Below are 17,900 nucleotides of genomic sequence, written 5' to 3'. Positions count from 1 at the left end.
CATCCCCACAAAGGGAAAGAGATAAAAATACATCTCCCATGAGGCTTTGGACTTAGTACAACTAGAGGTGGTCGGGGAGGGCGCCCCGACGCCTGCCGGGAGTTGTAGTTCTCCCGGGCCGCGTCACTCCGGCGTCGCCCACCCCGCCTGCCCGGGGAAGGGGCAGGGCCGAACCTCGTGGGCCGCGCTTTCCTTTGTGGACGTGGCGAGGGGCGTCCGCGGCCGGCCCGGCGCTCTCTGGCCCCGCCCCTTGGGGGGCCCTCCTGAGCGCTCATTGGTCGGAGGGCGGGGCCTCTGCGCTGCCGGGGGCGGGGCCTGGCTGGAGAGCCGCCAAGTTGGGCATCTTTTCGGAGAACGCAGAGGGAGCGTGGAGAGCCGCGTGAAGCCGGATAACGGGGTAAAAAGAGGCGGGGGCGGGTGTCCAGGGAGGGCTGTCCGGGTCCACGCGGGTCGAGGATTAGGGTCCAGGCTGGAAGCAACGCCCGGGAGCCTGCCTGGTTTCTCTCTAGCCGCGACCCCGCCCTGCACTTAGCGTGGGAAGTGCGCCACGTCTCCGGCTTGAATCCCCCGCTTGCGGCTCTGGGACCCCTCGGAAGAGTCAGTCCCCACAGCTGATTTTACCTCTGAGAACCCCGCGCCCCTTTTCCCCCATCCCCGGCCCTTCTTGAGCCCCAAACTTTGCAGCCAGCTACCATCTCTCTGTCCTGTTCGGGGTCCCCCCCCTCCCCTGCTCCTCATCCTCCTGTCCCGTCCCTGTCCTTTTTCCTGTGACCCCTGACTCCTAGCCTCCGCCACTCCCCAGGGACTGATGATGTGGCGACCATCACTTCTGCTGCTGCTGTTGCTGCTCAGGCGCGGAGCCCAGGGGAAGCCGTCCCCTGACGCCGGACCTCACGGGCAGGGGAGGGTGCACCAGGCGGCCCCCCTGAGCGAGGCCCCTCATGATGACGCCCATGGGAACTTCCAGTACGACCATGAGGCTTTTCTGGGACGAGAAGTGGCCAAGGAATTTGACCAACTCAGCCCCGAGGAAAGCCGAACCCGTCTGGGGTAGGCGAGAGATGGGGGCTGGGGGGGATTCAGGGTTGTAATTTTAAACAAGGAGGTCACAGGAGGCCTCAGAGAGAAGGTAATATTTGAACCGTGTAGGTATATGGGGGAATAGCGTTCCAGGCAGAGGGAAATGTAAGTGCAAAGGCCCTGAGGCAGGAGTGGGCTGGATGTGTTTGAGGAACAGTGAGGCCCGTGTGGCTGGAACCCAGTGATGAAGGGAGCGGGTGGGAGGTGATGGCAGAGAAGGAAGAAAGGTCGTGCAGGGCCATTGGGACCATAGTGAAGATTTAAGCTTTTCTCTGATGAGATGAGAGCCATGGGAGGGCTCTGAGCAGAGGGAGGACGTGAGCTGACTTAAGTTTTAACAGAATCCTTCTGGTTGCCAAGTGGGGAACAGACTATAGGGAGCAAGAAGCAGGGAGCCCAGTGAAGAAGCAACTTCAATTGTCCAGGTGGGACACAAGAGACGATGGCGGCAAGATCAGGGTGGAGACAGCGGTGGTCGACAGGTCAGCTGCTAGGAGATCGTGCGTGGATGGGGTTGGATGAAGGAGGGGTGGGCGAGGGAGGGCAGTGACAGGCTAACACATTGGCATAGCGCTACAATGCCAGACACTGTTCTAAGTGCTTTCATTTAATCCCCACAACCACGCTGTGGGGTAGATCCTATTATTTGTCCCCATTTTACAGAGGGGGAAACTGAGGCACAGAGAGGTTGAGTGACTTACCCATGGTCACACAGCCAGCAAGAGGAGGCTGCAGGACTTGAGCCTCGAATTCCTGGCTATGGAGCCCATACTCTTAACCACAGCTCGAACCGCAGGGTACAGTGTGAGTCCTGGGGACAGAGCCATCAGAACAGAGACAGCCTGGCGCGGGAGGGGGCGGTGCCCTGGGCAGGGCCGTCTCGGATTCGATCCGGGGACCGGGTCTCGGGGGCTTAGGGACAGAGAGGAGGGCTCCATGTGGGCTCTGTTAGTGGTTGGGCGAGGACCCAGACCAGTGGCTGGGCGTGGCCAGGGGAGAGGGGAGGGGCCTGGGAGCCGACAGGAGCGGCCCGAGGGAAGGGGCGTGAGGTGGGAGCTCGATTTGAGATGCGGAGGCGCCCAGGATTAGGCTGAAGCACGGGGTGTGGGGCGTGCAGGCCCAGCCCGCGGGGTTGCGCATGGTGGTCCTAGGGCAATGCCTGACGACGGCTGGGGGAAGGTGGGGAAAGGGGCGGGGCGCAGCATGGGGCGGGGCTGGAGGGAGAGGGGCTTGCAATTGACGCGCGCAGCCGTGGAGGGGGCGGAGCAGGGGCCGGGGTTAGAGCGGAGGATCCGAAGACCAGCAGAAACAGGGGAGAGGGCCGGGCCTGAGACAGCGAGAGGTCGGGGGCGCCTGTGGCCATGGCAGCCGGAGTTCAGAGGGAGTCTTGGGACAGGGGTCCTGAGGGCGAGGGGCGCAGTGTGGCGCCCAGCCCCCTGACCCCACTCCAACTCGGTCGAGCAAGAGGAGGAGCACGTGCAGGATCGAAGGGCGGAGCCAGAGTGGAGGGTGTGGCCCTGGATTGTCGTAGGTCCTTCCCCCAACCCTGGGTTGAGGGGGCGGAGCCTGGATTAGAGGGGCGGGGCCATGTGGTGGGCGTGGCCCCAGGATTGACAGGTGCCTCTCCCGGGTGTGCCGGCGGCCCGTGGACGGCATTTTCAACCCTATATGGAGGTGTGTCTCGAGTGGGGGCGTGGCTCTGTGTGAGGGGCGGGACCTCGGCGAAGGCGGGACTCCGGGTGGGCGGGGCCTGAGACTGACTGTGCCCCGCCCCGGCTCGCAGGCGCATCGTGGACCGCATGGACCGCGCGGGGGACGGGGACGGCTGGGTGTCGCTGGCCGAGCTCCGCGCGTGGATCGCGCACACGCAGCAGCGGCACATACGGGACTCGGTGAGCGCGGCCTGGGACACGTACGACACGGACCGCGACGGGCGTGTGGGTTGGGAGGAGCTGCGCAACGCCACCTATGGCCACTACGAGCCCGGTACGCGGCGAGGCCCCGACCCCTGCTCCCCACACACACCGTGACCCTGACTTTTTTGACACCCTCATCCTGAGAACGTTTAGCGCCATAACCAGAATCCATGACCTTTGACCTCCGACCCTTGACCAAGGTCTGCCCACTTCTTGGACCCCATCACACTGAAACCCTCAATCCTTGATTTCTGGCTTCTCATTCTGGCGTCCACGACCTCTGTAACCCCATGACTGGGGTACTTCAGATCCTTGACCAGGATGCCCTGTCATCCTGACCCTTGACCTCTGACCTCTCATCCTGAGAACTCCAAAGCCATTTACCCTGCCCCCTGACTCTCTGTCCCCACACCCCAGCCCTGGGCCCTCCACAGCTCTTGTTCTCTCCCTCCTGGACCTCACTCCAGCCTCCCCCTCCAGCCTGTCCCCCATATATCCCCAGAGGGACCTTTCCACACCAGAGCTGACCCTGAGCCTCCCCTGCTCACAGTCCTGCGTGGCTCCCCAGGGCCCCCGGAAGAGAGTCCCAGCTCCTCAGCCCGGCCTGGCCCACCCCTCCAGCTTCGTTTTTCTGCATTTTCTGCCCAGCCAAGTCAATCTTCTGCAGTGTCCCTGAACTCGCCACGCTCTTCAAACCTCCATATTCTGCAGACTGTTCCCTCTGTTGCCAACACCCTTCCCCTCCTCTCTGTCCAGCAACCTGAGTCACTATAACCTATTGTACCAGAGCATGACTTCGAGGCCCAGTGGGCCGGTGTCAACTCCAAGGCCCTCATTCCTGGCTGTGTGACCTCATGACCAGTTTTCTGCTTCACACAGTGAGAATAAATGCAAGAACTCACCGGACTTGCTTTCTGTGAGAATTAAATGCAATTTTGTAGGTAAAGAGCTTGGCATATAATAAGCTGTCACTACGAGGTAGCTAATAAATACAAATAATGAACATATACTAATTAGTATTAATTCGGTGGAGGTCTCCCTGCCCAGTTCCCCTGAGGAACATCCCTCTGTCTCGTTCCTCAACCGGCCTGGTGAGCCCTCCACTAAAGCCCATCTCACCCGGACCCCTCCTTCCCCAGGGGAAGAATTTCACGACCTGGAGGACGCCGAGACCTACAAGAAGATGCTGGCGCGGGATGAGCGGCGGTTCCGGGTGGCCGACCAGGACGGGGACTCGATGGCCACCCGGGAGGAACTGACGGCCTTCTTGCACCCCGAGGAGTTCCCTCACATGCGGGACATCGTGATTGCTGTGAGCGAGGGCCTGGGGACCCGCTCCCTGCTTCCCACCTCCCTCCTGGGACCCAGGCTTCCTGTGCCAGGGCCGGCCTCCCCACGCCTACCTTGGGAGTTCCAGTCACCTGGTCGTCAGCACCTTCCCCAGGGAACCCAGCTCAGTGGAGGGTGACATCTCCCATGCCACCCCCAACTCCCCGTGTCTAATCTCTCCTGGTCCGACCTCTCCCTTCCTGGGCTCACATTTGGGGTCCAGACCCCCCAGCTTGCCGTCAGAAAAACCACATCCCCCAGGAGCGCCTTGAGAAGCCCTAATCCTGGCCGAACCCCAGGAAAACCCCAACCCCACACATGGAGTGTCCATCTGAGGCCTCTCCTGCTGGCCCCCCATCTTATTCCTTTATAATTTTTTTTTGCCAGTTCCTTCTGTATTCTATAGTGGAAGGATTTTTTTCTCTTCTTTTTTTCCCAATAGACTAATTTTTAGAGCAGTTTTAGATTCACAGCACAATTGAGCGGAAGGTCCAGAGGTTTCCCAAATGCTCCCTGCCCCCATGCATGCACAGCACCCCCCAAACCAACATCTCCCACAGAGTGGTACATGTGTTACAATCGATGGACCTATATTGACACATCATTATCACCCAAAGTCCATAATTAACATTAGGGTTCACTCTTGGAAGGATTTATACCCACTCCGACCATGCCTAGCTTTTCACCAATTAATTTAAACATGTAATTATATGTATTTCTCAAATAGGTAACATATTGATGTGGTTAAACGCCCAAAAAATGCAGAAAAGGTGAATGATCTTCTGCCCTCCCCTCCCCCCCAACCCTGCTCCCCACTACCATCCCCACAGGTGACCCCTTTCTTGTGTCTCCATTTCCAGAGCTGCTTTGAGGGTCTGTGGCAAGGCTCTTAGGATCAAGGGGTCTGAGGCCGGAAGGCCTGGGTTCAAATCCCAGCCCTGCAGCTTCCTGGCTGTGTGGCCTCGGGCAAGTTATTTAACCTCTCTGGACCTGGATTTCCTCATCTGTAAGATGGTGGTGCTGATAATGATCCCTACATCAAGGGTGGTTATAGGGACTGTAAAATTGGCTTATGGTAAATGCTTATTACGTGACTTTATGCACACATGTCAACAGAGCTGCAGGATAAAACTTCTAGCAGTGGAATCACTGGATCAACGGGCTGTGCATTTGCAGTTGTGTTGGATATTTCCGAGGTATTTTAACTACTTTATGTGTTCATCTTCAAAGTGGGGCTTCCCACTTTGAATTCCAGCCCATTCCAGAGATGACTGAGATCCAGAGAGGAGAGATGTCATTAACCCAGGCTTCTGGAACCCCCTAGATTCCCCATCCTGCAAGGCCCACGTCCCTCTTTTGTGACAGATAATGTCATAACTCCCCTTTACTCTCCTGAGTTGAAATTATTTAACAAACCCAGACTGAACATGTCCCATGTGCTAGGCACCCATCTGACACCTTTACCTGCATCACCTCAATGTAATCGTCATGGCAACCCTATGGGGGGGGCTGTCATCTTCATTTTACAGATAAAGACACCTGGGCACAGAGAGGTGAAGTGACTTGCCTGAGATCACCCAGACAGGAAGTGGCAGAGCCTGGATTCGAACCCAGGCAGCTGAATCCATGGTCTAAACCAGGGCTCAGCAAACTATAACCTGCGGCCACATCCGGCCCACAGCTTGTTTTTGCAAATAAAGTTTTATTGTAACACGGCCACACCCATTTGCTTACATATGCTACAACTGCAGAGTTGAGTCCATTTGACAGAGACTGTACAGCATGCAATGCCAGAAATATTTACTATCTGGCCCTTTATGGAAAAAGTTTGCTGAGCCCTGGTCTAAACTCTGCTGTCATCTCTCACATTTGTGGATAGCGAGCCTAAGCACCCCACACGCTGGATTTCAAAACAGGAACATTAGCCCTAACTGTGCTATGAAGGCGAAACTAAAGGAAAGTCACTTATAATAATAAGAATTTGGGGGCCAGCCCTGTGGCATAGTGGTTAAGTTCGTGCGCTCTGCTTCAGCGGCCTGGGTTCGTGGGTTCGGATCCCGGGCGTGGACCTACACCACTCGTCAGCCATGCTGTGGCAGAGACCCACCTACAAAATAGAGGAATTTCAATATGGAAGTGTTGTAGAGTTACCAGATTTAGCAAATAACACAGGGCATTCAATTCTGCTTGAATTTATAACACCAAATAATATAAACAACAAATAATTCTTTAGTGTAAGTATGTTGCACACAATATTTGGGACACACTTATATTTAAAAAATTATTTATCTGAAATTCAAACGTAACTCTGTGTCCTGTAGCATAAGTATCTCCCATGCAATGTTTGGGAGATACTTACACTAAAGCATTATTCGTTGTTTGTCTGAAAGTCTAATGTAATTGAGCAGCCTGTGTTTTATCTGTCAACCCTAAAATGTTGGAGCTCGGCCTTGCTAGAAGCCATAGTGGAGTGTCAGAGGCCTGCACCCTCTTACAGGGAGTGAGTTTGAATGTGAAAGTGGGGAGCAGAAGCCGTTTGCTTGAGAAGTGAAGACAAAACAAAGAACGGAGGTGTCGAGTGTGTGTCAAAATAGTCCACAAAGTACGTGGGGCTCGTATGTAAGACGGAGTTAGAGTCGAGGCTCTGCTAAGTGGAAGGACGCTTCTGCCCTTGGAGGGTGTCTGCTGGAATGTGAGAAGGTTGTTAGGGATACAGGACAGCTTGTGTGGCGCCAACCTGTGCATCCGGGTCCCTGCCCGCATCCACTAAGTGCGAGTAGAGCTGGCATCCTTATGACACCCCAGAAAGCCCCAGATTTCCCACACACCCCCCGGACAGTTACACCCTGTTGAGACGGCTCCAATGCCTGCCCCACAGCCGCCCCAGAGCGAGATTCTCTGAGAGAACCTCACGTCCTGACCCCAGGGGTCCAGCCCCCCCTCGGGAGCCAGCCCCAATGCCTCTCTCTCCCCAGGAAACCCTGGAGGACCTGGACAAGAACAGAGATGGCTACGTGCAGGTAGAGGAGTACATCGGTGAGTGGGACCTGATTCCCTCCCCCAGGACGCCTGTCCCCTCCCCAGCATGGGTGGCAAACTGATGTGTGTCACCCATAAGAGAGCAATGGCCCTCTGAAGTGGCAGCAGGGACAAAGCATGAGTCCATGCATCCACCAAACATTTATTGAGCACCTACTGTGTACTAGGCCCCAAAAGCACTTACTGATCACCTACTGTGTGCCAGGCCTGCCAAACATTTATTAAGCATGTGTATTTGCTGGGCCCAGCAAATCTTTATCAAGCACCTACTATGTGCCACGCCCAGGAAACATTTATTGAGTAGCCTCTGTGTGCCAGGCCAAAAAAGCATTTATTAAGCACCTACTGTATGCCAGGATCAGTAAACATTTATTGAGCACCTACTGCATGTTAGTGGTTGAGGATACAGCAGAGAATCTCACAAACCAGATCCCTTCCTGGGAGAGTCTGGAGTTTCTACAAAATCAGAGCTCAGGGGCTGCGTTTTTTTTTTTTTTTTTTTTTTTTTTTTTTTTTAAAGATTTTATTTATTTTATTTTTTCCCCCCAAAGCCCCAGTAGATAGTTGTATGTCATAGCTCCACATCCTTCTAGTTGCTGTATGTGGGACTCGGCCTCAGGATGGATGGAGAAGTGGTGCCTCGATGCGCACCCAGGATCCGAACCCGGGCCACCAGCATTGCAGCGCACGCACTTAACCACCAAGCCACAGGGCCGGCCCAGGGGCTGCGTTTTCTTGGGGTGGCGAGTCAGGGAGCTTGTCTTGAACCTGCAAATGCTGTGTCTCCTGTTACTCAGGATGTTGGGGAGCCCTCATGACACCCCCCAAATTTCCCCTTGGCCCTGCCTCTGTCCCTGCCGCGGGGGAAAAGAATTTAATTGAAGGGAAAGCTATTAAGCATAATAGTTTTTAAAGTTTGAAAACATTTTTTCTATAGACGGTTGTTAGGGAACAAACCCACAGGCAAGATATTTTTATTTAAGCATAATTTGTTTTTTTACATCTGCGAGGAAGATAGAAGTCTTTTTTTTTTTTTTTTGGTAAGAAAGAACTTGAGCATCACAGTTGAATAATAACAGTAGCTGACACAGTCACCACATGCTAGACTCTCTTCTAGGTGGTTGACAGCTTGTGAATTCATTTAACCCCCACATCAACCCTAGGAGATGGGTATTATTACCCCACTTCACAGATGAGAAAGCTGAGGCCCAGAGGGAGGTACTTGACTGAGGTGGAGCAGCACCACCTCAGGCCCAGGCAGGCTGACCCCAAGGCTCCTCCCCTTCCCTGTGGGGTTCTGGGGACACAGATGTGGGCAGGACCCCAGGATCTCCCAAAGAAATGTAATTTCTCAACTTTTGAGTGGTGCAGGGAAGGACATCAGGGAGGCCCTGCCCCGGGCTGGGGGTGTCAGGGAAGATGGGAGAGTGGGGTTGCACTGTGCTGAAGGGCACAGGTTCCGGAGCCAGCCTGCCTGGTGCCCACCTGCCACCTTCCAGCCGTGTGACTTTAAATGAGTCCCTTGCCCTCTCTGAGCCTCAGTTTCCTCATCTGTAAATGCGGGGAGTAGAGCACCCACCATGCACGGCCACGTATGGTCAACCCAAATGCCCATCAATGGATGAATGGATGAACAAAATGTGGTATATGCATACAGTGGAATATTAGTCAGCCATGAAAAGAAATGAAGCACTCATAGATGCTACAACATGGATGAGCCTTAAAAATGTCATGCTAAGTGAAAGAAGCCAGACATAAAAGGCCACAATATTGTATGACTCCATTTCTATGAAATGTCCAGAATAGAAAATTCATAGACATAGAAATTAGATTACTGGTTTCCGGTGGGGGGGGGCGGGGATTAGGGAGTAACTGCTTAATGGGCATGGGGTTTCCTTTTGGGGGGATGAAAATGTTCTGGAACTAGAGGGAGGTGGTTGTTGCACAACACTGTGAATCTACTGAATGTCACTAATGGTGAATTGTAGGTTATGTGCTTTTTACCACAATTTTTTAAAACCCACACAACTCCCATCTCCCATTGCCATCATTTCCTATAAGAAATGATGACTTAGGACCATTTAAAAAAAAAAGAGGAAGAAGCTCTGCGCTCCCCGCATCTTTGTGACATTTTTGTGACAGCTCCCTGGCCTGGTCCCTGAGGGGAGGAAGGCACTTCGTCCTGATTATCATGGCGTTGTATCTGGTGTAAAAAGACTTCCAGGTTGTAATGTCTTCCAAATCCATCTGTGGAGTAGATCTTTCTCCAAGCCAGCCCCTGGGGCGGAGAGTTTTTCAAACATTTGCAAATAGTTGAAATAAATGAGAGGCTCCGACAGTCTTGAGGGAGTTCAAAAATGAGATAAGCTGTGCTAAGTCTAGCTTTACAGTATCTCCAGTTATCTGGCCAGACAAGTCTTCACTCATTCATCCTTTGTATGGGGTGCCACTGGGTGCCAGGCACTGCGCGACACCACGCGCGCAGTATTTCATGTGTGTGTCAATCAAATTGATTGATCGTTCAGTCGATCAATGAACTAATCCGTCAATCAAGTCAATTTCACGTGCAGCGTAAGGATGACCTGTAAGGCGGGTTTTGTTATTAGTCCCGTGTGAATAGAAGAGAGGTGGGTTGCCCGAGGTCCGCGGGGGCAGGAAGGGTCAGAGCGGGGACTGGAGCCCCCTCGGCCCGGGACCGCCCCCGACGGCGCCCCCTGTCGCCCGACCCCAGCGGACCTGTACTCCGCGGAGCCCGGGGAGGAGGAGCCCGCCTGGGTGCAGACGGAGCGGGAGCAGTTCCGGGACTTCCGGGACCTGAACAAGGACGGGCGGCTGGACGGGGGTGAGGTGGGCCACTGGGTGCTGCCCCCCTCCCAGGACCAGCCTCTGGTGGAGGCCAACCACTTGCTGCACGAGAGCGACACGGACAAGGTGCGCGGGGCGGGGCGGGGGGTGATGCTGGGCCAGGTGTGCGGGGCTGCGGGGTCCCCGTGTGGAGAAGGAAGGAGGGACAGAGAGACTGAGAGGGGGCCAGAGACGCAGAGAGACGGGAGCGCCGTCCTTCGGTTCCGAGAGGGCTCACCGGCAGGGCCCCTCGTCCCCGCTGACCGCGGAGCCTCCCTCCAGGACGGGCGTCTGAGCAAAGCCGAGATCCTGAGCAACTGGAACATGTTCGTGGGCAGCCAGGCCACCAACTACGGCGAGGACCTGACGCGTCACCATGACGAGCTCTGAGCCCCTGCGCGCCCACGACAGCCTTGTCGCCCCGTGGGATGACCCGAGGAGGGGCCCCCAACCGCGGCCCTGTCCGGCTCTGCAGGATGCTGACACAGCCCCCGTGTCCCCCTGCCCTTGGGCTCTCAGGGACCCACTGGGTCAACTTCTCTCCCTGAGACACCACAGCCCCTCCCAGCCCGCCCCAGGGGCTCTCACAGACCCCGAGGGTGAGAAACCACCCATTTCTCACTGGCAGAATCTTCCAGCCCAGGCCAGGGACTCCTACCCCAAGCTCAGCCTCCAAGAGCCTCCACTAACCACCCCAGCTCCAGATCTGAGCTTCAAGTCGCACAGACGAGAAACACTCCCCCGGCCCTGGCCCCAGCCCCGCACTTGCCCCGGTGGGTGGGCCGGGCACTCGTCCACTGGCACTGCCCCCAGGACGCCTCCGTTCTGCCAGGGAGGCAATAAAATCCAGTGCTGGGGCCTTGTCTGTGTGTCTCTCTGAGAGGGTGACGGGGGCCTTGGGGAGGAATTGGAGGCTGTGACTGGGAAAGGAACATGCTGGGAGTCGGGGGGACTGTGGGCTCAAGGAGGGGACAAGGCATTTGAGGAGGGGGCTCTGGGTATTGACAAAGTTTGAGGGCATTCCTAGAGACAAACTAAAACTAGCGGCTTGGACCCAGCGGTGAACTAGCCAGATAGAAAGCTCTGCCTTCTGGATAGTGAGTGATGGTAGTGCTCTGGTAATGGAGTGGCCAGGAAAGGCCTCACCGGTACACGGAGTGAGGGAATGAGCCCTGGGGAGATCTGGAAGGTGAGTGGGCCAGGCATAGGGAATAGCAAGTGCAAAGGCCCTGAGGCAGGAGTGGGCCTGGTAGGAGGATCAGCAAGGAGGCCAGTATGGCTAGAACAGAGTGAGCGAGGGGGAGAGGGCGAGAGGTGAGGGCAGAGAGGCAGCTGGGTTCATGTCATACAGGCCTGTGGGCAGGTCATTGTGCTCCCTGTTTGCTGGGACAGAGAAAGGCAGAAACCCAGAGGAAGGCAGAGACCCAGAAAGACGGGGACAAAATGTCCTGAGCGAAGGATGGCGGTGAGCTGATGACTTGGGTTCTAACCCAGCTTCTTTGTGCTGAGTTGGGGCAGGGGCGGAAGGACAGGAGAAAGGTAACAGGCATTCCAGCGAGAGAATGGTCCATCGTTTATTCCCTCTGCAGCCCCATGACGCCCACTGGTTAAATTCACCTTTAGAGTTGAACATGCCTTAGTTCTGGCCCAGCAATTCCGCTCCTGGTAGCTCTTGAACGGAAATGTAAGAACAAGGTCACCAAAATAAGGTTTGTAGCAGCTTTATCTGTAATAGCCCCAAACTAGAGACAACCCCCGTGCCCATCCGCAGGAGAAGGGGTAAATGCTTCTCCGTGGAGCCTTCACCCAGGGGAAGCACAGAGCAAGAAGCAAGAATGATGACGGGGAGGAATCTCACAAACATTATGCTGAGCAAAAGATGCCGGATGCAGAAGAGCACAGGCCATATGATTCCATTTATAGAAAGTTCAAGAACAGACAAAACGAACCTAGGGATTAGAAGTCAGGACGGTGCTCCTTCTCGGTGGGGAGCACTGGAATGGGCCCGAGGGGGGTTCTAGGGGGCTCAGCTTGATCTGAGTACTGCTTCCCAGGGGGTGTTCAGCCTGTAAAATTTCATCCAGCTCTCCATGCATGATGTGTGCACTTTTATGCACAATAGACTTAAAAGTTTGCTTTCAAAAAATCCCCCTGATTTTCAGGGTAGTGAAACTATTCTGTGTGATACTGTAATAGTGGATAGGTGTCATTATACATTTGTCAAAACCCATAGAATGTACCATGCAAAGAGCAAACCCTAATATATTTGTGCACTTTAGTTAATAATAATGTATCAATATTGGCTTACCAATTATATCAAAGTACCACACTAATGCAAGACGTTAATAATAGGGGAAACTAGGGGCAGGGGCGGGGGTATATATGGGAACTTGCTGTACTTTTCACTCATTTTTCTATAAACCTAAAACTGCTCTTAAAAATAAAGCCCATTAATTGAAAAAGTCATAAACAACTAAAATAGAAAAAAATCTCCTTATAGATGAAGTCATAGATCTCCCATATTTGATTATTTTTTTCCTTCTTGGGGAAAGAGATGGAAATAACCCAGGGTGAGACTGTAGGTCAATGGAGGGAAAGCTGGCATCTTAATAATATTAAGTCTTCTAATCCATGAACATAGTATGTCTTCCCATTGATTTAAGTGTTGAAATTCTCTCAGCAATGTTTTGTAGTTTTCAGAGTAAAGGTCTTACATCTTTTGTTGAATTTATCCCTAAGTATTTTACGATTTTTATGCTATTGTAAATGAAACGGTTTTTTAATTTCATGTTCCAGTTTCTTGCTTCTAGAATATAAAATACTATTATTTTTGTATATTAACCTTGTATCCTGTGAACTTGCTAAAGTGATTTATTAGTTCTAGAATTTCTATTCCATTCTTTTGTATTGTTTTGTTTCTCCACTAAGATTTCTTTTTATTTCTTTTTATTCTTTTTTTTTTTTCTGTGAGGAAGATCAGCCCTGAGCTAACATCCATGACAATCCTCCTCTTTTTGCTGAGGAAGACTGGCCCTGAGCTAACATCTGTGCCCGTCTTCCTCCACTTTATGTGGGACGCCGCCACAGCATGGCCTGACAGGTGGTGCGTGGGTGCACGCCCGGGATCTGAACCCAGGCCACCAGCATCGGAGTGTGCACACTTAACTGCTACACCATGGGGCCAGCCCCTCTTTTTATTCTTTGTATGCATATTTTCTTTTAGGTTCTTGACCACAGCTATAATAGCTATTTTTAAGACCTTTTCTTATTCCCACATATAGGTCATTTCAGAATTGGTCTCAGTTAACGGATTGCCTGTTCTCTTGAGAATGGGTCGTATTTTCCTATTTGTTTCTATTTTGAGTAATTGTAGATTGTAGCCTGGATACACTGTAGAAACTCTGGAGTCCGTTATGTTCCTCTGAAGAGTATTGATTATTTTTTTGCTAAGCAATCCATTAACTTGGTTGAACTCAAACTGTGGTCTCTGTAAACTCTGTCTCTTCTGAAAAATTTGTAGCTCAAATTTCAGTTCCATTGTTTTTCAGGTGTAGCTGGGCTTCTTGGAGTGTATGCCATGCACGTGTGGTTCAAAGTCAGCTAGATATTTGAGCAGAGTTTATACAAAATATTTGGAGTACTCTCTCTCTGGCTTTCTCTTTTCCAGGATTTATACCTCACTTTCCTGTTGCCGTGGCGCTTCAGGCTTGGAAGACTGTGCATTTCCCCCTGGGATTTTAGGTGCCCCTCGTGGCACCGACTAGAACCTGCCCCCAGGCTAAAAGCTGTTCAAATGAGAAACTCACCCACTGCCTTGCCTTTTTTCTGAGTATCAGTTCCCCTCCAATTTCTCTCTGCTTCTGTTCACTTTCCAGTGCCTTTAAATAATCGTTTTCTGTTTTATCTGGAGTTTATAAATTATCTGTGGCAGTGTTGGAATTTGAATCCAAGTATATCTGACTCCAAGGTTTTAATTATGATAACACACTGCCCCCTAGCGGCTGGAGGTGGTTTATGAAGGAGTAGGACAAATTTGTAGATCTCTAGGGCTACACGTTTGAAAACATTTTTGTTTTGTTTTGTTTTGTTATCAAAATAATACACATAGCAACAGATGACTTGTACAGAAAAGCTTATGATGGAAAACCGCCCAGCACCTTGTCACCCTTAGTGCCTCTCCCCAGAAGTTTTTTTGTTTTTTAATCTTTTGCACATTTTGTTTATTTTTAAATTTTGGCAATATACTCAGAGGATGCAAAAGTCTAAATATACAAGATGCTATATACTAAAAACGAAGTCTTCCTTCCACCAAGTTCGCCTCCTCACAGGCAGCCAGTGTTTCTTTCCAGGGAGAATTTACATAGATTTAAGCAAATATGTACAAATTGTTTTTCTTTTTAGTAGAAATGATAACAGATGACTAACAATGTTTTTATGTTTCTTGTTTCTCTTAACAATACTTTTTTTTTTGAGTCAGAATCCTCCGATTTTAAATTTTTAAAATTTATTTTTTCATTGAGGTAATTAAGAATACATTTTGAAGACTATTTCAATTCGGTCCTCATAAAGAATGCTCTCATTTCCTTTGTCTTTTGTTTTTTTTTTTTTTAACAGCTGAGTAATACTCCCCTGCATAGATTATTTAACCAGTTCTCTACTGACCAACATTTAGGTTGTTTCTCGTCTTTTCTTTTACAAACAATGCTGGACAGAAGGTACTAGCACGTCTGTAATTTTCCATGAGTTTAACTGCAGATAAATTCCTAGAAGTGAAATTTATGAATTTGGTAAACAATGCCAAATGGCCAAGGACATCTGTTATTGTGAATTTAAGTAAATTTTTATGGGAGTATAACATAAGTATAGAAAAGCACACAACTCAAGTGTTGGGTGAAATGAATTTTCACAAACTGCACACACACACTTGCAACTAGCACTCAGACCAAGAAATGGACATGAGCCAGCCCCGTGGCCTAGTGGTTAAGTTCAGCGCACTCTGCTTTGGCGGCCTGGGTTCGGTTCCTGGGTGCAGATCTACACAACTCATTGGTGGCCATGCTGTGGCAGTGACCCACATACAAAATAGAGGAAGACTGACACAGATGTTAGCTCAGGGTGAATCTTCTTCAAGCAAAAAGAGGAAGATTGGCAACAGATGTTAGCTCAAGGCAAATCTTCCTCAGAAAAAAAAAAAAGAAATGGAATATTATCAGGTCCTAGGAGGACCCAGACATCACCTCCCCAAGGGTAACCACTTTCCTGATTTCAAACATCGTAATTTTTCCTGTTTATTTACTTTTGAGAAGTGGAACCATGCTGCATGCACTCGTATGTGTTGGGCAGATTGGTCCTTTTTCATTGCTGTATAGTACTCCACCGTGAATGGCCCACAATTCATCCATTCTACTGTTGATGAACTTTGGGGTCATTCCCAGCTAGGGGCTATTACATCCTAGGTTGTGTTTTGTTGAGCCTGTTTGTGCGTCTTTTGGGTATGTACATCAGAGTGAGATCGCTGGGTCATGGGGTTAACGTATCTTGAGCTTTATTAGATATTGCCAAATCATTTCCCCAGTTTCCATGCCTACCAGTGTGGTAAAAAAGTTCCAGTTTCTCCCCATCCTCACCAACACTTCTCAGAAGGAAATTCTAAACTGTTTCTTGCTTTAGTTCTTCCATTGGTGACCCCCCCTCCCCACCCACCCAGATCAGCAGATTAAATCCACATGCATTGAGAGCCAGCCTGGGAGAAGCAGCCAGGTGGGGGCTCTGATGGTGTCAGATCTTCCGATTAAAAAAAAAATTGAGGGGGCCGGCCCTATGGCTTAGCGGTTAAGTGCCCATGCTCTGCTGGTGGCGGCCCGGGTTCGGATCCCGGGTGCGCGCTGACGCACCGCTTGTCAGGCCATGCTGTGGCGTCGTCCCACATAAAGTAGAGGAAGATGGGCACGGATGTTAGCTCAGGGCCAGTCTTCCTCAGCAAAAAGAGGAGGATTGGCATGGATGTTAGCTCAGGGCTGATCTTCCTCACATACACACACACACACACACACACACACACAATAATAATAATAAAATAAAAACAAAAAAAATTGAGGGGTCAGCCCGGTGACATAGTGGTTAAGTTCGTGTGCTCCGCTGCGGCGGCCCGGGGTTTGCACGTTCAGATCCTGGGCACAGACCCATGCACCACTTATCAAGCCATGCTGTGGTAGGGATCCCATATAAAATAGAGGAAGATTGGCAACAGATGTTAGCTCAGAGCCAGTCTTCCTCAGCCAAAAAAATAAATAAGTAAAATAAAAAGAGAAATGGAAATCTACTCACGTGAAAGCCTCTCCTTTGTTTTTTGCATTTTTCAATTTTTGTGTGTGTGTGAGGAAGATCAGCCCTGAGCTAACATCCAATGCCGATCCTCCTCTTTTTGCTGAGGAAGACTGGCCCTGGGCTAACATCCGTGCCCATCTTCCTCTACTCTATATGAGATGCCGCCACAGCATGGCTTGACAAGTGGTGCATTGGTGCGCGCCTGGGATCCGAACCTGCGAACCTCGGGCTGGCAAAGCAGAGCTTGCGCACTTAACCGCTGAGCCACCAGGGTGGCCCCTCAATTTTATTTTTTAATTCACATAAAGTCCACTCTTTTTGGTATACAGTTCTATGAATTTTGACAAACCACACAAATCATGGAACCACCCCAATCAAGGTACAGAACAGTTCCATCACCCTGCCCCAAATTCTCTTGCTAATCCCCTCCTTTGTAGTCAATCTGTCTTCCTCCCCGGGCAACCAAATGCTCCTTGTCTATATAGTTTTCACTTTCCAGAATAAATCTCCCCATTTAAAAATCTTAACAAGAGGGCCAGCCCCATGGCCTAGTGGTTAAGTGCGCGCGCTCCGCTGCTGGTGGCCTGGGTTCAGACCCCGGACGCGCACCGACGCACCGCTTCTCCGGCCATGCTGAGGCCACGTCCCACATACAGCAACTAGAAGGATGTGCAGCTATGACATACAACTATCTACTGGGGCTTTGGGAAAAAAAATAAATAAATAAAATTTAAAATCTTAACAAGTAATTGCAATCATCTTAAAGTGCCATATGTGGGTCTGTTGAGGCTGGAGCCGCCAGCAGGCACACCCCGCCCATTTCTTGCTCTAAACTTTAGACCGAGGTCTGGGGAACTTCTGCTGAGAAAAGGCAAGATTTGTCTCCACTTCCTGTCTCTCCCTTCTCCTGCGGTGTGACTTTGGCTTCCTCTCTTTGTTACCTTTGAGACCTTAAACAAACCCTATTTCTTGGAGAGAGGACCTTGTCACACACCCCGGCCCATTCCCACAAAGGGTGGCCCAAAGGGCCTCGGAATAAGAGTGGAGATTTAGGTTCCTTGTGGAAATAAAGGTGCAAGATTGAAAATCCTTGAAGTTTTTATTTGGGGTGGGGGGTGGTCTGTACCACCCATGAACAAGACTGCAGTCCTTGAGGGGGCTGAGAGAAAATTGGAAGGACTGAGGGGCGGTTGAGGGCTTTTGGGAAAGAAGGCAAGGACTGGGGGTGTTTAGGGGAGGGGTGATTTGAAGCACTGTGGGTGTAAAGGGATGGGGTGGGAGCTTGCTAAGGTGGAGAGGTCTGTGGGGCAACAGTGTGGGAATAGCTAGGGGAGAGGGTACAAAGGATGGGGGAAGGGTGGCGGA

The 17,900-nt window shown here is 51.3% G+C and overlaps 1 protein-coding gene across 1 annotated transcript; it reads left to right on the top strand.

Annotated features, from left to right (window-relative positions):
- Window positions 1–292: 292 nt before the first annotated feature.
- Window positions 293–11,066, top strand: RCN3 (reticulocalbin 3). The gene is made up of 7 exons (XM_087421357.1): window positions 293–397; window positions 803–1,050; window positions 2,864–3,066; window positions 4,136–4,308; window positions 7,301–7,361; window positions 10,096–10,295; window positions 10,491–11,066. Exons 2-7 carry the CDS (start codon window positions 809–811, stop codon window positions 10,596–10,598), a joined length of 987 nt encoding a protein of 328 aa, XP_087277483.1. The 5' UTR covers window positions 293–397; window positions 803–808; the 3' UTR covers window positions 10,599–11,066.
- Window positions 11,067–17,900: the final 6,834 nt, after the last annotated feature.

Source organism: Ceratotherium simum, chromosome 33 (assembly GCF_057802395.1).
Source record: "Ceratotherium simum simum isolate JZ-2026a chromosome 33, ASM5780239v1, whole genome shotgun sequence".
NCBI lineage: Eukaryota > Metazoa > Chordata > Mammalia > Perissodactyla > Rhinocerotidae > Ceratotherium > Ceratotherium simum.
Note: the sequence above shows the minus strand (reverse complement) of the source record. Positions and strands in the feature narration are given on the sequence as shown.

Bases quoted from the DNA above. Each gene is read 5' to 3' on its own strand.
- RCN3 (XM_087421357.1), top strand. From the start codon at position 809: ATGATGTGGCGACCATCACTTCTGCTGCTGCTGTTGCTGCTCAGGCGC. The intron at 4,309-7,300 runs GTGAGCGAGGGC...CTCTCTCCCCAG, and splicing joins TGCGGGACATCGTGATTGCT to GAAACCCTGGAGGACCTGGA. The intron at 10,296-10,490 runs GTGCGCGGGGCG...GCCTCCCTCCAG, and splicing joins ACGAGAGCGACACGGACAAG to GACGGGCGTCTGAGCAAAGC.